The sequence below is a fragment of the Choloepus didactylus genome, chromosome 1 (assembly GCF_015220235.1).
Source record: "Choloepus didactylus isolate mChoDid1 chromosome 1, mChoDid1.pri, whole genome shotgun sequence".
NCBI classification, from domain to species: Eukaryota; Metazoa; Chordata; class Mammalia; order Pilosa; family Megalonychidae; genus Choloepus; species Choloepus didactylus.
Window position 1 is genome coordinate 79,235,105 of NC_051307.1, and position 24,796 is coordinate 79,259,900.

Consider the following 24,796-nt stretch of genomic DNA (forward strand, 5'->3'; position numbering starts at 1 on the left):
GACTCTAGTACTGGAGAGGAGGGGGCAAATGAGTGCTAGCTCTCAGGGAGGTATAAACTTTGAAGCAATAGGCTTATCACTAAGATTACTCCAAATATGTCTGAAAATTTCAGATTGACTTCTGGGCGTTAGAACAATATAAGTACTCGGATAAAGCATTGAGGAGAAGGAAAACAGACAGGAGGCAAGAGTAATAACTGTACCTGCAAGACCAAGTTGAAACTCAGTGAGAGGTTAGGTCTAAGCTATACCGTTTCCTGAGAGTTTAAGCGGGAGGGAACAGTTGGGATTTCAGCCTGAACCATCCCTAAAAGCTATAAATGTGAAAGGTGGCTTTAAACAAAAAGGTAAACTGAGACTTTATGGAAGCATGAAGGGGAAGATAGCTGCTTCTTTGAGTAATGGAAGTTAAGGAATAAGCTAGAGGGAAAAGAAAATTGTTCAACTTCAGGAAAGGCACGGGGCATCTGAATTAAGTGGTATTTAAGTGAGAACTGTAAAAAGGGTGGGAAAGAGGGCCTGGAACAGAAGGGGAGTAGCGAAATTTTGATGTGGGTTTGTTGGTTTGCTTTTGTTTGTTTGTTTTCAGGAAAACTGAAAACAAAAGTAGAACCCTGAGGTCGACTGACCTGAAACTATAGAGCTGGACAATATCATCTTTGGACTAACAGGGAAGCTTAAAACCTGCTGGAATCTAACCATCTGCCCCTTCATGCCCAAGGAAGAGAATAACCATGTCCTTCCCAGAAGAAAATGGAGAAGACAGAAAAAGAAAAGAGATTGAACTGATAGCATCAAGTTCTTCAAAGAAAAATCGAAGTCCCCATTTTCATCCCAGAGGAGATCAGAGATGTAGAAAGAGGGATAATTGGGGCGGGGATCATCTGAATTCATCCTTCAAGAAACAAAAAAGGCTCCATCTCCCTGGCTCTTAGGAATCGCCACCACCTCTCCCTACTAGAGGACAAGCCAAAGACAGAGGTTCTCACTCAGACCTTTAAGTGAGATCTTACTACTGAAAACTATTGCCACAGTACCCATCTCTGATGCTAGAACATTAAAACTGGCCAAACTGATCATTAAAATAGCAAATATTTATTATCATTCACTGTTACCAAGGGTTCTATGTATGCAACCATATTGACTCCTGAAAACACCCCCATGAAGTAGGTACTGTTATTATTATCCCCATTTCTCAGGTAAAGTAAATGAAACTTAGAGAAGCTACTGCTCACAGGTGAAGTGAGTAGTGCAGAATCATGGACTAGTATTCAGAAATGAGTAGTTCAAGTAACAAGATTGAAAGGAAAGATAGTGTTGCAAAGTAGATTCAACTTTTATTTGTACCTGTTACCTATCTGCAAATCATACCACCTACAATTATGTAACTCCTGAACTTATTAACAAAAAGGGTTTTTTTTTCCCCTTAAAATTAAGAAGATATGCATCTGTTTTATAAGCCCCAAGTAACAATGAAATCTACTGTGCCTTTAGAAAGCCAATCAATACAACCTCAGCTTTGGATAGTTTTGGCTCCCTAAGATGGAACAGCTGGATTCATATGAGAACTGTTGCTTCAAATTCTAAGCTTGCAAAGTTAAGAACCAAAGTCCTTTTCATAAATTCAGTTATTGTACTTGGCAAAGGGATGCAGAGCAAAAGATTCATTTTAAATTAAAATATATGTAGCATAAAGTATCAGGTTTCCACTGGGAGCCAGTCTGAACGAAACCAAAATTAATAATGGAGAGAAAGTGCAAGAATGTGGTGCTTGCTTTTTTTCTTTCCCCCCAAAACATTCATAGACTCAAAAAATTGTTAGGATCCAGATTATTTTCAAGTATTTACCTCCTCCAGAGCTGCTATGAGACTAATCTGTGCCAGCCCCAAAGATCAGGCAAGATCTTTGTCTCCCATCATTGGCAGAACCGTCCCAGTTTTCAGGTCCTGGATCCAGTCCCTCTGCCCCACAGTAAGGCAGTGGTTTCATCCCAGTCAGATTTAGACAAATGAACTAGCCTGCACTGAACTAGGAAATCATAATTCTTCATTTGGGGCACAATGGTAATGGGTGATAAATGTTTCTAAAGTTCTCAGAAGTAAGACAATAAAAGCAATTCAACTTATATGAAACACTGAAATACTAACCAATTTTCTTCTCCTGTACTAAGCCATCCGGTGGGCTTAAAAAAATTACTGTGAATCTGCATATTCGCCACACAGCAGCATTCACAAAGTGGGATCTAACCTAACTGAATCACAAATTTCCAGAAAATTTCACTGAAGCACCAAGTTCTCCACGAACACAGTGACTTAAGCCTCTATCCAAACCACAGATCTGAATGTGATTAAGCATGTAAGAAACCACCACTAACCAGACCTGCACAGCACAAACTTAGTTACAAGCTGGATTTTCAAATCTTCAAAAAAATCTGTAGCTAACTTTATTGTGTGAAAAATAAAGTAGCACACTGAGATGAGTTGATTAACTAACCTATCTGACTTCTGAGCTTATTGAGGCAAAAAATTAGCATCATCTCCTTAATTTCTAACTGGAAGAGAAAAAAGCCAAAATACCTGTTGACGTTGGCCAATATATATAATATCCAGTCTGTGACTTCGGGTCCAATCTAACGATTTTTTCTTTGATGGTTATGATCAGACATATTTCCTACTATTTCTTCTACAATAGCGGTTCTCAAATTTTTTGCTCTCAGGACTCCTTTGTACTTTTAAAAATTATTGCGGTCCCTGAAGAATTTTTATTTATGTGGTTTATATCTATTAATATTTAACATATTAGAAATGAAGAATGAAGAATACAATGACAAAGAAATAAAAATAGAAAACTTTAAAATATTTATTAATTCATCTAAAAATAACAAACTCATATAACACAAATAACATATTTTAAGAAAATAATTACATTTCTTAAAATGAAAAAAATTGTGAGAAGAGTGGATTTATTTTACAGTTTGCAAATCTATTTAATGTTTAGCACAATAGAAGACAGCTGGATTCTCATATCTGTTCTGCTTTCAATCTGTTTGCAGTTTGTATTTTGCTTGCAGCATATGAAGAAAATCTAGCCTCAAAGAGATACATAGTCAGAAAACGAAGGAGCATTTTTGTAGCTTTTTCAGATAATTGTGAATATTCTTTTTTGTCACTATACTGAAACTCAACAAATGGTAGTTTCCTGAAGATTATTGCAATACAGAATTTGAAACCCGCTCAGTGAACTCTTCATTTGCTGTTAAATTAAAATTCATTGTTCTATCTTACACTTGGAATGGATCCTTTTACCCTTACAATCTGTAAATATGGTATACCTCTGCATTTATTTGGGTCTCATTTAATTTAATTTAATTTCAGTGGATAACCTTATTCCTTGGTAATGTACTGTCTGGGAACACCAAGAAAACATCAAATAGACTGGAGATACTGGTCATCCTTGTCATATACACATATCCACCGTGGAAACCACTGATCTGTTTTCTGTTCCCATTTGATTTTTTGTATATAAATTGCAATTCTCCATTGCAATTCTCCATTTCTATACAGTTGTAGTTTCCTAGGCTTCTTAAAGCAGAATCCATGAAGTGGTTTGGCTTGAACAATGAGAATTTTTTAGCTTATAGTTTTGAGGGCAAGAAAATGTCCAAATCAAGGTGATTTTTTTTCCTGAAGACCAGCTGCTGGCGATCCTGGGCTCCTCTGCCACATGGCAAGGCACATGGTGGCATCTGCTGGTCTCTCCAGGTTTCTTCAGCTTCTTGCTGCCATGGCTTTCTCTTTCTCTATATTCATTCCTTTTATAAAGCACTCCAGTAAGAGGATTAAGACCCTTCTTGAATGAGGTGGGTCATACCTTAATTGAAGTAGCCTAACAAAAGATCCTACTTACAAAGGGTCCATACTCACAGGAATTCATTAACTTTAAGAACATGCTTTTCTGGGTATATACAGCTTCAAGCCACCACACTCCACCCTCTGGGCCCCCCCCAAAACATGTTCCTTCTATATGCAAAATATTCATTCCATTACAATATCCCAAATGTCTTAAGTCATTTCAATAACAATACTAAGTACGAAGTCTCTCATCAAAATTGATTATAGATGTGGCCTGTTATGAGGCCCAATTCCCCTCCATCTGTGGACTTGTAAAACCTAGAGAACAAGTTCTCTGCTTCCAATATACCATGGAGGGACAGTCATAGGATAAACATTCCCATTCCCATAGGGAGAAATTAAAAGGAAAACAGGGGTCCCAGGTCCGAAACAATTCTGAATCCCACAGGGCTTATTCCCTTAGATTTCAAGTTCTGAGGGTTATCTAGGGAATAGCAGCAGACCCACCCTTTCCAAGTATTTGCACAGCAGTCAGGCTCTCCCCAAACACTGGGATGAAGGCTCCACCTTCTTCAAGCATCGGGGGGATGGCCAGACTCTCCACAATCCCTGGAGCACAGGTTCAACCCTCTTATAAGAGTGCAGTTGTGGCCAGACTCTGCACAATCCCTTGGGAAAATACTTCACCCTCTCTGAAGACTGGGTGGCAGCACTCCTCCTGAACAATGGGGCAGAAGGCTTGCCCCCTCCAAGTGCCAGCCATACTCACCCTTTCCAAACTCATAGGTGGGTCTGCTCTCTTGGTCTGAGAAGATGTCTTCAAGGCAGACCTCAGCTTCCCTGTTTCTGCCCTTGAAGTTTTTCCTTCAAGCCATCCCTTTTAGTCCAGGCTGGCAGTGGTTTCGTTCTTACAGATCTCTCAAAAAAACTTGTCAGATTCACATATAGTACACTAGGGTCCAAACCATCAGACAGCAGGACTTTCCACATCTCCTTCCTGGATAGCTGCACCTCCAATCCTGACTTGCACTGAAATTGCTGACTGCTCCCATGTTCAGTTGAACCTCCACATGGAGCACTATTCTCTGGGAACTTGCTTTCCTGAAACTCAGAATTTTCCAAACCAGTGTCTGGTTGATTTGTGCCCAGGAGTTCAGTTCTCTGCTTATCCCTTTCCTCTTGCACATTACTATAAGCGGCAAGGAGAAACCAGGCTGCACTTTCTACATTTAGCTTGGAAATCTCTTCAGCTAAATATCCAAGCTCATCTCTTTCAAATTCTGCCTTCCATCTGACATCAGAGCTCAATTTCACCAAGTTCTCTGCCACTTCAAAACACTTTCCAATAACACAGTCCTCATTTCTAAGTCCTCTCTCTCACTCTCTCATCAGAAGTAACTTTAGCATCCATACTTCTACCAACAGTCTCTTCAAAGCAATCTTGGCCTTTTCTATCAACCACCTCACAGTTCTTCCAACTTCTACCAGTTACCCTGTTCCAAAGCCATTTCCACATTTTTGGTATTTACAATAGCAGAACCCCACTCCCAACACCAAAATCTGTTTTTGTTTTCTAGATGGCTTAAAGAAGACATTATGATGTGGCCCTCTCTCTTTAGCTAAGCCAATTGAAAGGTGAAATCACTGCCCTCCCCGCTACGTGGGCTCATACACCCAGGGTAGTGAATCTCCCTGGCAACATGGAATGTGACTCCCAGGGAGAAATGTAGACCTGGCATTGTGGGATGGAGAACATCTTCTTGACCAAAAGGGGGATGTGAAAGGAAATGAAATAAGCTTCAGTGGCAGAGAGATTCCAAAAGGAGCCGAGAGGTCACTCTGGTGGGCACTCTTACACACAATATAGACAACCCTTTTTAGGTTCTAATGAATTGGGGTAGCTGGTGGTGGATACCTGAAACTATCAAACTACAACCCAGAACCCATGAATCTTGAAGACAATTGTATAAAAATGTGGCTTATGAGGGGGGACAGTGGGATTGGGGAGGCCATGGGGATCACACTCCCCTTTGTCTAGTTTGTGGATGGATGAGTGGAAAGATGGGGGAAGGAAACAAACAAACAAACAAACAGACAAGGGCGCCCAGTGTTCTTTTTTACTTTAGTTGCTCTTTTTCACTTTAATTATTATACTGGTTATTTTTGTGTGTGTGGTAATGAGGGTGTCAGGGATTCATTCTGGTGATGAATGTACAAAACTATGTAATGGTACTGTGAACAATCGAATGTACGATTTGTTTTGTATGACTGCGTGGTATGTGAATATATCTCAATAAAATGAATATTAAAAAAAAAAGAAGACATCATGAAATGGTTCAGCTTGAACAATGGACATTTATTAGCTTACAGTTTTGAGGCTCAGAAATGTCCAAATCAAGGCATTTTTCCTAATTTATGTTTTTATTCTAGTTGTCATAGTGGGACCTATGACCTGCCATTAGCTACTATATCCTACCAAAACTGAAATTCACCCAGATAGCTTTTCAAAGAGATATGTCGTTAAAATCATTTTCCCCTCCAGCACCTAACCAAACTGGAAGGCTAACAAAATTATAAAGTTTATAGCTTTTATAGCTTGCAAATTCATTTTAAGGGGATTGAATTTTTGCATATTAGTTGCATTTTTAAGAGTTGCATACCCTTTATGGTACAGTGGGACTCCTTGCATGAGCTATGAATGGGAAGTAGAAAGTGAAAGAAACAGAAAGAACACTAAACACTTGACAGAATACTGTTTTAATCTGAACTCTGTAACAAGTTAGGACAAGGGCAATGATGTATGTGTGCTTTAACATACTGGAATGTGTGGGGTAAAATGATCTCTAATGTCCTTCATTTTACTTTTTTTAACATTAGGATATATTTCATATATTGATAAGACAATAACTTTAAATGTAAATGAGATAAACACCTAGGTATCCTTCATTCTGTTTAATAGAACTTTCCAAGGATTTTGAAGTACCCCTCCTTGATAACATTCCCTTCCCCCCTTTCCTAAGAAATATCCATTCTCCTGAACTTTGGGTTTATCCTTTCCCTAATTTATAATTTTTTACCACAACAAATATACACTATTTTGTTTACAAGCATTTAAACTTTATGTAAACAATTTAAAAATGTACATGGTCCTCTGCAACTTGTTTTTCCCCTCACAAACTTTATGTTTGTGAGATTTGACCAAGCTGATGTGGGTAGCTATAATGAAAACCCTAATTCTTGTCCCCAAAGTTCTGTGCTTCCATTTACTCAAATAAAATTCACAGGGAGGGGAGTTGAAATGAAATCATTTCTATATACTTTCCTAGATCTTAAATTCTAGGTTTGTTTTTTACAGTGAGTAGAGGTATATAATTTGCTCTAACAATAGAGTGTTGGTCATGATTATGATTTATTTGAGGTTGATTCTTTGATCATGAACACAATCCCTATGGGAAATGTATCATGATATCATTTACAGAAATTTTGGCAAAACTGAAAGACTACTTGAATATAAAACTTCGGTAAGCAAGATAAGTTAATATCAGGTCTGAGGTGGTGTACGCAATGACGAGAAAAGACAGAATTCACAATGCAAAAATGCAAAGTTTATTTTCTTAAATAAAATACTATATTCAGATCTATACAAATAATTATTACAACCATTAAAATGTTACATTTAACAATAAAAATTTCAAAACTTTGAACAAGAGCATGGTTTAGAATATTCACACCCTAATACAATGCATTTGTAAAAAGATGTCAAAATAAACAGGACCTATTCTTATTTACAACTGTAGGACAATCCTGATATTATACATATCTGCTCTGGATTCCATTACAAAACAAATTAATTTCCATTAGAATTATAAACCAGGGGATTTACAGTAATAGGACACACTGCACAGCAGACACTGCTGGCACAATAGATACAAATATTACACTATTGAAAGCGCTACAATTAGTTTTTTCCTGGTGACTGCCCTACAGTAAGCTTCTCACCTAGTGTATCTATAAATAATTTGTGAAGGTAATTATGTTCGCCTCAGAATTTTTCACCTTATTTACCAAAATGAAAATATATACGGTCTGCTGAAAGTGGAAGCGAATCTTTTCTTCACAGTAACACAACTGCAGCATCTTAAGCAACACTGTCTGGTCCCATTCTTCTTGGAAGATCAACGATCCAACTCCCCTTTAAGGTTACCACTATAGTCAAGTCCAGTGCCTCAGTGACCTCACAGATGAAAAATAGTTTTAAGACTTGGGTTATAGAGGGGACAGAGACCAAGAAAAGTGAAGAAGGGATTTAGATGAAGTAAACTTTAAGTTCCTATGAGATAGTATGGTACATATCTGTATACACAATGAAGGAGAGAAAAAAAATTTTAATATCACCTGTTAAAAAAAAAAGTCAAATTACAAATGAAATTATCTTCCATTTATGCAGTCATCCAAACTAACACCAACTTGCATAATATGCCCAATATTTTTAACCCAAGTTGGCGTATGTTTATGAAGCATCTGATCACACCCATGTGCCAGAAAAAGAAAAAAAGGTTATGGTAGATAGGATTTGTGCAAATCTAGAAATAAGGATGTTTAATGACCATCATATACAAGTTCTGAGTTTAAAAGGAGTTTTCCTGTTAACTGGTGTTTGTCAAGATTGGCATCAAAGATGGCTCAGAGAATGATAAGGCAACAGTGAGAAACATCGGCTGTACTTGTCTTCTAGGAGGTGTTTGATTACACAGTATGTACCATCCCAGCTGGTCCTTTGCTATAACAGAGGAGTGGGTGGATGATATGTTCCAATGACTGGTCTAAGGACCAGAGGCACAGTTTCAGGTAAAGTGCAGTACCAGGGTAGAGGCATGTGGACAGAGCTAGAAGCTCTGTGTCCAAGAAAGTCTTCAACGCTTCTTACCAATATAACTGGACTGCCTCAATCTCAAGCTTGGTGTCCCCCTGCAGTCTCTAGTAGAATCACTCTTAGGTTCACACTGGAAATGTAGAATGCAGAGAGAATATGGTTAAGTAAAAAAAAAAAGGACTCTTTCCTGTCTAACTCCGGGGAAAGAAAAATGGTAGCATTCGGCCAAAATGGCATCTCAAGAAGAAACTAACTTCTGCCTTTAATTTGCATAAAGGTATCATAAAATCATCACTCACAGTTTAACTTCACACTAGTCTTTCTGGTCATTAGCTACTACTGTTACCCTCTGAGTGTACACAGCCATAGGTGCGTTCTCTCTGGGCAAGGGCAGGATATATACAGACAACGACAGTATTACAACAGTGACTTCCAGGCTCCAAATGATTTCAACCCAATGCCATTTGACTTTGCCCTTTCTTTATTCCTCCATGGGAAAAAAACACACCCACCAAAACAAGGAACAGAGCTGTATGGCACATTGAAATGTTAAATCAATTATGAACTAATTTTGTTTCAAGAAATTTGTGTCACCTCTTAAGAGACTAGGAAACAGTGATCCACAAAGCCGGGAATTGGGAATCACTGATTGAGGAGTATGTTTCACTATTCTACACACTGATCCAGTGGATGGTGGGCCCAAATATTTCGAGGCAAAGGAGTTATCATCCTGCTAAGGAAATGACCAGGTTTCCCACTTCCTGCCTGACATGGAGCGAGAAGAAAGTAAGAGCCTGTGTAACCACGTGCCAAGAAAGGATAAAGCTAGGAAGATGCATATTTCTCATATGTTCTATGCTTCACTCCAATTAAAATGTGTTTCCACATTTTTTGGAATACATGTTTTAGTCTCTCTATGAAATGGCTAATGCTAGAAGGCAAGAGCAAGGCAAATAAATTATCTCTAAATACTTAAATAATTTTGTATTTCTAAGAAGGCTAATTTTTTAAAGTTGATTTTCATTCCAGTTCAACATAACTCTGATATGTGACTGGAAACTGATACAAAAGAACATTCCCCTCTCTGTTCTTCTCTTTTCACAGTTCTGATATGTTAAATTTTATAAAGCATGATTACTGTGGAATTCTCACACCTTACTTAGAAAAAGGGTGCCATCTCTGGTACCCCCAAAAGTCATACAATAAAAACAAAAATAAATTTCCTGAAATAGTACAAAATATATAAGATATCCCAAAGCAACCTGTATGTACCCAAAAAAGAAATGACATCAAACTCTATTATCTATGATTGACACATTAAAATTTTATACATGAACAGAAATCTGAAAAAGTTCACCTCATTAGAAGGTACCTATTAAATATTCAAAGGAATTAATCTTCTGTAACTGATTCTGTGTGATAAATATGTTAAAAGAAATTATTTAATCAACGACTCTCACTTATGAGTCAGAGATAAGTTTATGCACTTCCAGAAATTACAAAATTATTTGTGGAAATGGTTTTACTTTCTAGAATCATACATTAGCAAGCCAAAAGTATGTTACTATAACCAAAATTGACATTTTCTGCCATTGCTTTGCCAAAAATTATATCCAGATACCATGGTATGTTATAAAATAAAATTGCCTCCCCCAAAATCATGTAGCTGTAATTCTCAAACAGCTAACACTGTTGGTAAATATTATTACTTGTGCTTTTAAATCCAAATAGGAGCACTATGTTCTGAACACTTTTAGAATCGAGTCCATATTTGAAATGATCTCTGACATATATATGCATATATATCAGATAATTAGAGCTACAGGTAAACAGAAGCCCAATCGTTTGCAGATGGTCACACCTCCCTTCAGATGATCAGGTAAGCCTTACTTGAGTGTAGAGACTCATTCAGGATCAAAGTGTTATATTCTTGGAACGAAAGCTCTGAGAAATGCACATGCTATCCCTGAACAGAACTGAGCAGAAAAAGGAAAAGAAAAAAACAATTAATGTAACAAAAATATCTGAAATTATCAGGCTTTGGGGCCTTTGCATTGCAACAATTCAAATTTAAAAGGCAGCTGATTGAGCTTCTCCTTAAATCCAATTATATCTAAGGGTCTCCAGTTCTTCAGAACTCAATAGCCACCGTGCAGTCATATGCGTGTGCTTGAGAGAGAAAATGAATAGCCAAACAAACTGAAAACTGCCCTTCTTGAAATTGGCAGATCAGACCTTTCAAGTATAAAGAAAAACTTGAATGTTAAAGCTTAAAAATTCAGTTAAGAGAAATAAAGAGCAAGTCATAATCTCACTTTTTCCTCAGAAGTTTTACCTACTCTGTTTACCTGCTGTTTTAACTGACTTATTCACGAAGCTCTACCTTCCCTCCCTATGGCCATTTTGAAGGGAGAAAAACAGAAGTTTTCCTTGTTCACAACAATTTTTTTTTTTTTTTTTTTTTGTCCCCAGGAGGCTGCTTTCATCGGCAGCAGGAATAGATAGATAGGAAAGTTTGGTTAGAACAGTTGAAGAGGCACAGATGACCCTTTTGCTGAGTCTTTAGAAGAGGTATTCACAGGAATTAACTGCTCTGACCAAGACTTAGGAAGATTTTTATAGGAAGAAAAAAATGCTGGTCCTTGGGTTTAATTTAACAGAGCAAACAATTTACATGCATGTTTCCCTTCCTCTGCCCCACCCCATCCCATTTTTGGCAGAATACAGCAACAACAAAAAGCAATGGGTTTAAGAATATGAGTGTAGAGGTTGTTTTCTTAGTTTTTTGTTGCTAAGTTTTCAAAATTCAATGAGTATGCATGTGTGTGTCTCTCTGAGTGTGCATGGGTTTTAAATTAATTATTAATTTCAGTGGGAGTTTTTTAAACCCCTACATCAAGTTTTTCTATATTTCAGCAGATCTCAGTTCTCAATTTTCCATTTACAGAGGGCAGGCCTATTTTTAAAGAACCAGTTTATACTTTAAAATCTATTTCTGTACACACACACACACACGGATATGTATAAAAGACTTTTTCCAAAGCACCTCTACCATCAGAAAAAATAATGAAAAATTCATCTCATTATAATTCTATTATGAAGGCTAATAATGCAATGTACAATGCCATATTTTAAATATAAATATCAATAAATGAAAATACTGACAGAGATTAAGACTCTGCTCAGACATATCTTAAAAATAAGGCTCAAATGAATGTGCAGCATCCAAACACAACTACTCGCTGATGATTAGTCCTAATGATTAATGAATGCAAAACAATTTATTTCAAGATTCAATAAATAGAATGAAGACAGAATACTAAAACAAAACTCAACTGATGAAACAACAATCATTAAAAGAACACATGCAAAACTTCGTATTACTGCTTTTATCCTTAGGGCCTGATGCAAAATGAAAGTACAAAATGGAGAAAATTCATGTACTTTACTTTTTAGCTTTCATTTTTAAGGCTAATTGTCTAAGGAAGACCTTTGCTTTAAAGGATCTTGGCACATTAAAGAATAACATGGCTCCCCAATTTGAAGAACAAGACACGAAATTCAAATAAGTTATGAATTATTATAATCAAAAAAGGAGCCTCAACTTGAATAAAACCTTGGGGATAAAGGCTGATTATACATAATTCATTTATATGCTAACTGCCTGACTATAACCATGGACATATAATTCAACATTACTTCAGTGCCTGCCACGTTTAAGAAACTGCTCTAGATGCCGACACTCACCAGCATTTGGTTATAAGTCATTGTGTTATATCACTTTGTCTATATTTTTGGATAGCAACTCAACTATATAATTTACAAATTACCAACAATCAAGTTTAAAATCTAGGTTCCTTCCTACATATGCAGCACATGCCAAGATGATCTCCCCAAACTTTCAAGTGATTTGTATTTAAGGAATAAAAGATAAATCAAACTTGTAAATGTAAGTCTGTTTGGGAAATAAGAAAGCACACCATGCAGTTTTAAAAAAATTTTGTTTTTGACAATCTGCATCATCAGTGAAGTGGCTTCCCTACATTCAGAATAAAACTGAAAATTGATTATACAAGCACGAAGACATACACCCACAATCTCATTCTTCAGGTACAAGTATGTGTGCATGCGCACACAAATACACTTTAGTTTCACTCATTACATTTACATTTAATCTACCAGTATTTAAACAGCTGAACTGCAATCATGACCTAAAATATGGCTTATGTTGTGGGCAGGTCTGTTCGAGGACTGCTTGGAAGAGTCAGAGGCAGAGGAGTTTGCTATTGTAAGCAAGGGTGACATTGCTGAGCCATCAGGAAGAGCTGTAGCTATTTCTGGAAACAAAGATGTCATATTAAAATTGGACAAGTGAGAGTTGGTCATGTGCATCGGTGGCATATCAGGGAGAAGAGGAAAACTTGGTTGAGCAAAACCAACAGGTCTGGGAGGAGATAAAATTGATCCAAATCGGTTATTTAAACTTCCACTGTTTACTTTCTCAGTGCTAGGATTTGAGAACATTTGATTAGAAAAATAGGGGATCGAAATATCATTGGACAGTGTCGGATGAGCAGGAGAGTATGGGGGATAGAAGGAGGGCAGAGTATTTTGGGGATCTACTGGGATGAGGGCTGGAGTTCGAGTGGCACTGGGCTGAGTAACCTGTGGAATGAAAGAAGTATTAGCATTTATAGGTGGATTCATGCCACCTTCAGGAATAAAAGGAAATCCAAAATTTTGTGATAGCGTATGCTGGTCAGGAGCTGAATTATCATTAGGTACTTGTGGGCTATCAGGCATAAAACGAACAATACTTCCTCTCTTCTCTGTAGTGGGTTGTTGGCGTCCAAGAATCATACTGCCACTAGTAGACAGAGGAAGATGGGGAAGACTTGGATCAAAGACATTACTGTGTCTTTGGTTTCCAGAACGATTCCTTTCAGGTTGACGAATTTTGGGACCACTGCTGTCTTGCAGAGGATGCCTTGATCGCTGGGGAACCAAAGAATTTGCCTGACGTGCAGGAGGCCCTTGCTCAGCATTTCCGTGAGACACAGATGGATGCGGCAAGGCTGGCCTTGCAGTTGCATGCATGTTGGTTGTGACTGGAGGATTCATGGGGCCCTTGGTCCCATGACTGTCAGTGATCCTCATGGGATTAGACTTCTGTACAGACACATTGGGACTTGTGTTTCGACCCTGAATATCTCCTGAGGAAGAAGAACTTGAAAAAGGAATATTCAAGGTGCTGTTCCTGGCATTAATTGTACCTAAGGACATGTCACAACTTTCTCTATTCTGACTCTCACTCTCTCTTCTAATATGGATGCTTTCATGAGTTGGGGGACAATTATATTCAATTGTAGAGGATGGACCACACTGTGTGTTCCTCTGAAGTTCTGAGAGTGATCTCTGGCTCCCAATGACTTGATCACTGAGGTGAGGGGCAAGTAAACTCTGCATGAAACTTTGGTGGCATGTATTTTCACCATCCCTTGGTGGAATCGCATTTCCCGTAGGAATGCTCTGAACTGGTGGATACGGTAATCTCTTTTGACGGTCAATTGGTGGACCAGTGTTTTGACTAACTCGAAAAGCCTGGGACTGCATACTCCTCAATGATGATACAGGGTTACCTATTTCATTATTTCTTGAAGATTGTACTTCAAAATTACTCTGGGGCTGCTGACTGGCTCCACCTGGCTTAAATGTCTGACAATCAGAAAGGCGGATATCTGAGGCAATGGTATGGTCCACACGACCCTGCATATTATGAATGGCCAAGCTCTTATTTCTAGGAACATCAAGATAACTCCTCATTTCAAGCTGATCTGAAACTCTTGAACCCTGAATTGATATACCCATTCTCTGCTCTGAATTGGAAGATGTCTTTCCAATGAGTGCCTCGGCAGAATAACTTGAAACTCTATTTCTCTCTGGCCTGTGTGGAGTACAGGTCATGTCTGAAGGTCTGGTCACAATACTCGGTTGGGACACCATTTGCTGCTCTAATCCTCTTGATGTCAAAAGTCTCTGCATTGTATTATGCCCAGATATATGCTCAGAAGAAACCCCTGAACCTTGCTGTCTGCTTCCAACATCCTGCTGCTGGTGCATAATGTCTTGGTTAAGATGGTTCTGAGGATGGCCATGGTGGTTCCGGCTTGTTGAAGGGTTATCACAGCTCTTCTCTGGCTGGGAGCTTCCGAAGTGTTGTTGCATCTGTTGCTGCAGCTGTTGATGGTGGGGATGTGGCTGACCACTCTTAGGTCGGGATTGATCAGATCCATGGTGCTTCGGTTGTAAGGAGAGCTGAGAGGCCTGAGCGCCCTGAATGAGATTCCTCTTTTTCTGCATCTGAACTTCCTGTTGTAGAGTTCTCTGTTGGTGGACATTATGGGGCTGAGAGTGGACAGAGCTCTCTGCATGAGGTACATGATGCTGCAGTTGATACAGGTGATGCCGCTCTCTTAACTGCCCTGCTTGCTGTTGCTGCTGCTGCTTTAAGTAGAGATGGTTACTATGAAGGTGAGACACCCCTTGAGTTGAAACATGCTGTTGCAGGGCCTGTAGGTGCTGACTTGCCTGGGTTTGCTGCTGCTCAGCAACTGAAGGCTGGGAAGTGCACTGAACTTCATTCTGCCTCAGTACAGGGGCCACAAAGTTGTTAGTAGGTGGAAATAACCGTGTAAGGCCATCTCCATGTGCTGGGTTGCTAACAGGCACAACCGAGTTTGAAGAGTTGGGAGGGATCTGACCAACCATCATTTGAGTTTGATCCGAAATGCTGTCTGGTGTTCGGCTCATCAAGGATATATTTTCAAGCCTGTGTGGGGCTGGCTGACAATGCTTTTGACGTTTAGCTGAAGAAAGTAAAAGATCATCTTGAACAGCACGCTTAGCAGAATCTTTACGGCTTTCATGACTTGGCTTTAAGAGTGGCTCTTGAATCTGCGAATTTGGTATGGTACTAGTCATAGGATTTAGCTGTTCTTGAGAATATTCAGTCATCAAAGGTGGTCCAGGAGGCTGACTGCCATAGGAGCTGGATGAAACCGTCAGATTAACAGTTGCAGGAACAGTCGTTTGCTCTGAAGTTTGGGATAAACCTGCACAGCTGACTAGAGGATGGCTGATGTTGCTCTGATGGATAAGATTATTCACACTTAAACTGGTGATGGTTGGTGGCTGAGAAGATGAAACCTGTAAAGAGGAATTCGATGTTTTAATTCCTACAGAACAACTAGGTTTTTCCAGGGGCCTATCCACAGTTGCTTCAATTGAATCCTGAGAATTGAATTCATTCGGCATTGCTTCTGCCTGTCCTGTGCCATTCTCTTTAGGTATCTGTGTTTTGAAAGGCTGGCCACCCTCTAAAGATGATGTCTCAGAAGGCTTGGAAGAAGCTTCCCTTATATCGGCCTGGATGCCAACTCTTCCCTTCTCCAGGTTCTCATGGTCAAAAATAGCTCTTGCTGCAAGAGCTACTATATCAGTTTGTTCTACAAAGGTACAGCTGTCACACGTATTGGTTGCTGTACTGCTGGTCACATCCTCTCTAGTTGTTTCAGGAAGCATGGATGCAACTGAGAAACTACGGCTACTGCCAGAGCTGGTTGACATGGGAGAGTCAGCCTGTCTACTAGTGAGCAAAGAACCATTAATAACCTCCTGATCAGGGAGGCAGGAATGATGCTGTGGGGGATCTCCACCATCGCTGTTCATCAGCAACAGTTCCTGTTTGGAATGCAAATGCACACTTGAATCAACCATTTTAGACTTTTCAGAAGAGAAGTCAGGATCATCCACCTGGACTGAAAGAGATGTTTTCTGAGGGTCTTTCTCTTTAGCAAGATCAGATAGCAAGGCAGTTAAACTTGGCCCCTTTAAGAGACCTGTGGTTTGCGTTGTATTTGATGAATCTTGCTCAGCCTTGCAAGGTTCAGCAATGATTTCTACCTCAGAAACACAGTCAGTATTTGTAGTACGTGTGGTAGAGGACAACTCGGAAACCTGAGAAACCAAAATGTGGGGATCGTTTGGAGATGGAATCAACACGTTGGCTGAAGTGCAGGATGTGGCAGCATCTGACAATGCCAAACCAGTTGGTGGCTTATCCTGAGATGTCTCTTGATGCAAAATGGGGGAAGAATCTTTGGATTTTGCTGGGACAACTGCAAAATGTTTGCTTGTCACAGCCTCTTGGGAGGATGAGCTAGACTCTTCTGCTGACTTAGATTTGGATACAGACTCAGATATCACTGATTCAGAATTCACAACTTCCAAAGAATGTGAACCAGAAACACTTACACTATTTGCCTGGGACATAGCAACAGATGGTAACACAACAGGGAGGTTTTCCAGCAGTTCATCGTTACATGATGGCTCTGTTGAGCCTTCAGTGCAGGGGCAGTCTAACTTCCCCACATCTCTGGCTGGACTCAGGGGACCTGCTGACTTGATAGCTACTAAGTGTTTCTTGGCACCTGGCTTCTTACTCATCCTTTTTGACCTCGCATTAGATGGCAAACAAGCTACAGTGTTCACTGAGGGAGTAGTCACTAGATTATAAGTACTGGGTAGTGTGGCTGAATTATCCATTGTCACGGGAGGCGCTACAGTAGTTGTTAATGAAACACAGTTAGCTGTGGTGATTTGACTATTTGCAGCAGTTTGAGGATTGGCAGACTGGCTAATAGACAATTGTACACAGCTTTGCCCAGCCATCTGTGATATGCTTTGATTGAGGCTGGCCAAAGCACCAAATGTATTCAGGGCAACATTGGTATTTGGATCTTCGCTGGTGGTGGGCTGAATAATTTGCATAGGGGTTTGATTTGTAGTTCCTGATGAAGATATCACAGGCTGCAAAGCAAAGAGCTGTCCGTTTAAAGAAATGGTTTGAGATTCTTGTTGGCTTGACACGGCAACAGAAAAAGTTTGTGTTGAATTAGATGTTGATGAAGAGGAAGGTCTTGGTAAAATGTGGACAAGATGCTTTACTCCAAAAGTTTGTGGGGTTGAAACATTTTGCACTGAATTATTAGACCCTATTATAGCACTGGCTCCATTGACAGGGAGTCTCACAGAACCAGGAGGTGGAGCAGAGAGGAGTGGCAAAGGATTCTGATTAGCTGCCTGTATGATCACTATCTGTTGACCTACTGTTTGGCTGGGAACCTCTGCTCTCACCACTGTTGGGCATGGGGTGGTGCTGGGTGGCTGAAGAATGATAACATTTGGATTAGCTGAAGCTGCATTAACAGCCGACCCAACCGGCTGAGCCATCTGAATCACTTGCATTGCTGAATTCAATGGAAGGATATTTTTTGAAGGCTGAGATTTAACTTGTGGCTGGGCAATTAGTGGCTGCATAGGTATAGATGGACATGAAGGCAAGGTTACAACAACTTGCTCAACTGGCTGCCCATCTGCTGGAAAGGAATTATTCAAGTTGATTCCTGTAGCCACATGTCTACTGTGGTTGGTTGCAGTGGGGCTGGTACCAGATTCATTTAATTCTGGGGTCACAATGGTAGATGGTGTCTGGCTTAAGGGCTGAATGGTGTTTCCCGCCAATTGCAAAGTAGTCCACGTTGTCTGTGTATTTCCAGCTGAGGAAATTCGGATAAGGCTACTAATATTTTTCAAATCTGAAGCACTAATACTCGAAGAAGGCAAAGAACAAGAAAGAGTCCAACCACTGTCCAAAGGATTTGCAGAAACACTGCTTACAGGAGTGACAGTCTTCCCTAGGTCAGGGGCTGATGGTGACACCACTGTGGAACTACTTGTCGAGTCTGTACCCTTGTTAATGTTCACCGGAAAAGAATTACCTACAGATCTGGGACGTTGAGAGCAGACTGTGGTGGCAACTGAAACAACAAAAGTGCTTTGCAAATCACTTCTGCAGTCCTGTTTACTCCGACAGGGCTTGCTTCCATGCTGCACTTTAGTGGCAGTTGCTGAGGAGCTGGAGGGGATGCTCGTAGCACAAGAGACTGTTTTCTGCAATAATTTGGGGCTCTCTTGCCCATTCATATTTTCAGAAGGATTTTGATCATTTAGAGATGTGTGAAAGGAACGATGTTGTTGAGATTCAGGCCCAAATGGAACAGCAATCAGTGAGCCACTGGTGGCACCAAGCACACTTGATTCGCTTTCTGAGGTGGAAAGCTCAAGAATGTTTTGAGTAGAAATGGCAGCAGGAAGACAAAGAGGAACAGGCTGGTTGGCAGCCAGTGCAGAAACTGTGGTCTGATGCCATGGCTTGTTTTCAGAAGGGTAAACTCCAGAAATAGATACAGGAGTCACAAGATTGCAAGTCCTCTGTACTGGCACCACATTGGCGGTCTGCTTTTGTAAATTATGACCGACATTGAAGGTTATCCCCTGAACAGCTGTTCCCTGGCTGTTTCCACCAGGCTGACTCCCGTTTGAATAAACAATGATATTTTTTTGAACCTGGTCAGTAGGAATAACAACAGAGACCTTCGAATTTTTAAGATTTCCCTTCCAGTGGATTGTGGGGTCATCATATAAGCATATGTCATTTGCTTTCAGTAATTCAATGTATCGGCCATTTTCTTTTTGTATTTCTTCCAGTTGTTTCCGTAGCTTTTTAATTTCTTCAGCTATAACAATAAAAACAAACATAGAACCTGTGAATATCTGTATTAATATACAATAACTTGAGAAATAACTGTGTTCTATACCACTGAATTCTAATTCCAGCATTCTAAATCCCTCAACTGAGAATATTCAGCTCCCTTCTTTTGTCAGAATGGTATCTCAAACCCCATCCCATCCTATTTAAAGTATGTAACTCAAAAGCTTAACAACTGAAAAATTATTCAAAATGTAGAAATCTCAAAATTCTTAATTCAAAAAAATTTCACAAAAGTGAAGCAAGGGAAGACATATCAATATTATGGTTAACATGCTTAGAAAATAACACTGAACATCAATATGATATCATTTAAATGCTGCAACGGCTCACATTACTTGTGGTGATAATACGTTCTTCTATAAATGATTTTTAAATAATTTCTATTTTACCCTTTGGAAAAACAAAAATGGAAAGAAATGAGATTGTATAAGAAGTAAAGTGGTAGAAGACTAAAGAAAGCAATAATGTTGGAAACTGCATTTTCCTTGGGAGAGTCACTAAAGGTGTCCATCACCACCCTACTATTTTACCCACGGATGCTACCAATGAGGCAGCCTAGGATGGAGGAGGTATTTTATGCCCTGTGGTCCCATCCATCGCCACCTGCTTTTCCATAACTGGTAGGCACATAGTCCCCTGACCTCCCATCACCAAAGGCAGCAACCCCTCAACGCTAATGCCCTGAGGTAGCCTGAAATGAAAGTTCCATTTAAACAAGGATGAGCCTGAGACTAGCAGGTTATTTTTCACAGGTAATTAAATTAAGAGACACAGAAGAAAGATGCCGGTGTGCTATTGCTATTAGAAATTAATGGGCAACCATTATGGACTAAACAATAATGATCATCACTTCTACTTACTGCATACTTACCATACGCCCAGCACTTTTCACTCATTTAATAGTGATAATAATGATAATGAAAGCAGCTAACATTTGTCAAGCATTTACTATGTGCCAGGCTTTTAGTCTGAAACATTTATATGCATTATCTCTTTTGATTGTCATAAAGGCCATGATGTTGGGGACTACCCATCATCATCACCATTTTCAGAGATAAGAAACAGGCTCAGAGTAATTATATATTTTTCCTAAAGTCAACCAATGAGATACTATAATTATCTACAAGTTAAGATAGGGAAATGGAGACTTGGAGAGGTTAAATAACTGGTCAAAGGCTACTGAGTAAGTGAAGTTGAGACTCAAATCCAGGTAGAGCTGAATCCAAAGGCCATTGCTTTAATGCTACTGTCATGTGCATGATGAGCTGCAGAGGAAGCCACTGAGAGAAAGAAAATGGAACAGATGCACAAAAAAGAACCAGAGAAACAATGATAATGACAGAGATGACAACACAGCTAGATTTAAGCTGCCTCGGGTGCTGCCCCCAATCCCTGGCCTGGCTGTTCAGCTTCTCTAGAGCCCCATGCAACTTATATCTTTTAAAATAGTTTCCCTTTTCCCTAAGGTAACTTGATTGCCTGGGCCTCAGTGCTCTGAAACCAAAGGAGCCCTCATTAGAAAAGTATGCACATTATTCTTGCCTTAACATCCCTTTTGTGGGGTGCCTCAAACTGGTTAGATATATTATATATCTGACAGCATCACAAAAAAGGGGCCCAGTCCATAAAAGACAGCTGAGCTAAGTGAGAGGACAAGATGTTACCTAACTAAAAGTAAACAAGAATTCTGAACACTGACCCCTGTACATGCTTTCCAATATCCTTCCAACCCACTGCAATAAACACAGGCATCTCACCCCTACCTCAGCAAATTCTGTTCTTGTTTCTCTCCTTTTAAGGTGGCCTACTGCACTGTCACAGGAAAGTGTCTGCTCTTGTTAGAGGCACAAATAAAGGATAATTCAAACTGGCTACCACCTTGACTTGCTGGGGATAATTTTCTTTTCAGCTTTTCAACTGTTACAAGCAAACCTTATCTCCAAAGCTGGTTTAAAAAAAAAAAAAGAGAGAGAGAGAACTCTTTTGATCTTTTGACAGAATAAAATGTCACTTCATCTAAAAATCAAAGATCACTAAATGATCAGGTAGACTGATGCACATATTACATGCAATATAAAAAGTTATGAATGCAATATTTTGGCCCTTTGACTTAATTCAGAGTCAAGTCACGGTGCAGGCATATAGTTAATCTTGCTTTTGAGCTACACTGAACAGAACTCTTCCCTACATCCTCTTATGGGATTTCTATGGCTAGAAGATCCTACTGGAAGAGTGGAAATTTGGTTTTATTAGCATCATGAATTAGGCAAATGTGAATTACACAGAAGAATCTAAAATCAAAAGTATGAATGCCAGCAAGATTAGAGTTGCTGAAAGAGGTGGGGGGAAAGAGTTAAACTAAAATGTATTTATTTTCAACACTGTCTTCCTATATCCATTGAGTGCAGGGTCTTAGTAATGTTCTTGGATGAAAAAGCACTATTCTTAAGAAATGCACATGGAAGTATGAAACGGTAAAGGAGCATGATGTATGCAACATACTCTCAAAGGTTTAGTAGGTAGTTAAGATGGAAGAAAGGAAGGAAAGAAAATAAAATTGGTAAATCTAGGTATCTGGGTAGGGAGTATATTGGAGTTCTCTGTATAATTTTTGTATTATGTTTGCAACTTACCCCTGTAAGTTTGAAAATATTTCAAAATAAAAAGTTAAAAAAAAAAACCACCTTCCATATCCTAATGTAAGTTGCACTATGACACAAAGGCCTTAAAAAGTAAAAAACAACACAAAGTCTTAAAATCTTTACCTTGTTCATTGTTTCCTCCATTAAGCAGGAGTTCATCATTTTGCCTTTTCAATTCTGTTATATATTTAAAGGCTTGGTCCAAGATCATATTCTTGCTCTGCCAAAGAAAATTTAAAGGTTTTACTGAAGAGTAAGACTTGCCAGAGAGACTTAAATAAAAGGAGTCAGAGGGGCTTGCCTGCATTTGCTTTGGTTTTATCACATATATACAAGATGTATCTTTTCAAAATTTAAAATAGGTGCTATATTCAAAAGCTTTTATTGCTCATTTTTCTTTTCTAAATATTTATTTAAAGTCTAAAATGTGTTAGGCTCTTTTCTAGGCATTGAGGATACAAAAGTAAGCAAAACAAAGTCTCTGCTCTTGATATATTTCAAGCGGTGGTAAGTGCTATGAAGAAAAATAAAGCGGGGGGGGTATGGGAGCTAGAGTGATGATGGAAGTTACTCTGCTATAATCTATTTTTGTACAGGGAGGTCAGGGAAGAACTCCTTGATAAGGTGACACTTGAGCAAAAACCTGAAGGAAATAAAAAGAACCATGCTCTCTGGAAAAGGGTCCAGGTAGCAGATCAGCAGGGGCAAAGGCCCTGAGGCAGGCCTGAGTATGACATGTTTGAGAAATAGCAAGTAGGTGAGCGGGGCAGAGTAGGAGGAGAAAAGGTCAGAAAAGGCCTTCAAAATCATGTAAAGATTTTGGATTTTAAGCTTATACTTTACTCTTTTGACCACCACTCCAAATTATTCTAAACAACAGGTTAAGAAAGAAATGTCACTCGATTAAATGTTATTCTTAGGCTTTTACAAAAATATTGTATGTTAGGTCAAAGTGTTCCTTTATTCTTTACAAAAATTTTAAAAACTGAAAATATAATATGTGCATCGAGTAAAAAAAAAATTGGAAATTTTAGAAAGGGCTATAATGAAAAGTAACATTCCTTTTTGCTTTAGATTTTCAGACTCCTTTGCAGAGGCAACCACTATTAAGTTATTTGTGTATCCTTCCAGAAATCTTGTAGAAAAAGAAAATTGATATTGTTGTTTCTTAAAACAAGAGTCTGAAGAGAAGCAGAACCTTTGATATTACTTACTCAGCTGCTTCTCTACTCCAAACAGAGAGAAGGACATGTAGCAACTACTGACTTTCATTGCAAATACTAGGACACCAAGGAAGTGAAATGGTTATGGTTTCCTTTCTTCTGAGGAACTCATAGGAATGAAAGTCATTAATAGGAAAATAAGATTTTACTGGGCAGTCACCAATATTTACTGAGCAGCTACTACACACTGAGATGTGGAAAAGAAAAACATATCAGAAGACATAGTGCCAGCCTTAAATTTGCCACTGTATTAAGAAAAAATAAAGTACATTTTAAAAAAGACTAAAGAATACATTTATTCAAGTCTAAGTATCACTCTGCAGGGGAAGGTAAAAAGAAAGTGAAGTATAAATCCTTGCTGAGGGGAGACAGTGTTGAGAAGTCAGGGAATTCGGCCTTCTGAAATACTGGAAAGGTTCAGGACCAGAGCATCAGCTACCACGGAAGGTGGAATGAGGTATGGGTAAAACTGAGGGGACTGGTTGAAAGACTCCTATTAAGAAGTAATAAGCACCTAGATCCCCATCCCATCCTATGCAGCTGGATGACTTCCTTCTCCTGTCCCAGCATCAAGAGGAAAGTTTATTTTCTGTGAAATCTGAATCAGGAATTTCAGTCTCGGGGATATTTAGCACAGAAGAGGACAAGATGAGGCTCCAAAAGTATAAACTGGGAGGTAAAGTAAAACTCTACCTACTAATGCATGAGACTCTCCAGCACTCTCTTCCCTGACCCAGCTCCTAGATGAGTGACAACTGGGCTTGAACTCTTCTTCCCACCATCCCCCTCCCAGGTAGGAGGCTAAAGAACTCTTGGGGGTGAGGGGTTGGGCTTCTCTACCCCAAAAGGAAAAAAAAACTACAAATACTGATATTTCAGAGTCCCCCAATAAAATAAACTAGCTCACCAGCTATTCACTAAACAATGAAAGCCACCAAAAGACAAGCCTACCTAACTGGCTTCTTAATGCCTCAAATATCAATAAACAGCTAGGTAGCACCAAACTTAAGAAAAGCCTCCAACAAGAAAGACAAACAATTAAAACAAAGGAGGGTGGGGGGAAGAACTCAGAAGAAACCAAGACAACATAGAAAAGCCAAGAAAACCTTCAAAAAAAAGCTACGTAACACTTTTCAGAAATGAGACAATATTATATCCATGGAACAAATGTATACTATGAAAAAAATAGAAATTAAAAATAAAGACTCTTGGGAATTTAAACTATGAAGACTGAAAGAAGAAAGCAGAAGAGTTGGAAGAGAGTAACTAGTTGAGATTGAAAAAGGAGGACAGAGAATTCCAGAAGGAAAGTCTCAAGGAAAAAGGGAAAATGGAAATTATGCAGTACGTTTGACCTGCATAATGTAAAAAAAAAAAAAAAAAAAAAAATACCAAGGGATCATTGGAAAAATGTGAAGAATTAAAGACAGGTACAGAGAAAATTGAGCAAATGAAAAGCATTGAGGCAATTATTAACTCCAGAAAACCAAAATGTTGTACATGAAATGAAACATAAAAGGAGTACACCATTTGG

The 24,796-nt window shown here is 39.1% G+C and overlaps 1 protein-coding gene across 4 annotated transcripts in view; it reads right to left on the reverse strand.

Moving 5' to 3' along the window:
• Nucleotides 1-11,134: 11,134 nt before the first annotated feature.
• The window catches only part of USF3 (upstream transcription factor family member 3), a 48,245-nt gene continuing 34,583 nt past the window's right edge, over nt 11,135-24,796 (reverse strand). For 3 of the 4 annotated variants that reach the window (XM_037835577.1, XM_037835578.1, XM_037835579.1), the window contains 2 exons: nt 22,163-22,259; nt 11,135-19,362 (listed from right to left, as the gene is read on the reverse strand). In XM_037835577.1, the coding sequence (XP_037691505.1) occupies nt 12,911-19,362; nt 22,163-22,259 (6,549 nt within the window). In that variant the 3' untranslated portion in view covers nt 11,135-12,910. The remainder of the gene's footprint in view (nt 19,363-22,162; nt 22,260-24,796) is intronic. The other variant, XM_037835580.1, reaches the window with a different exon arrangement.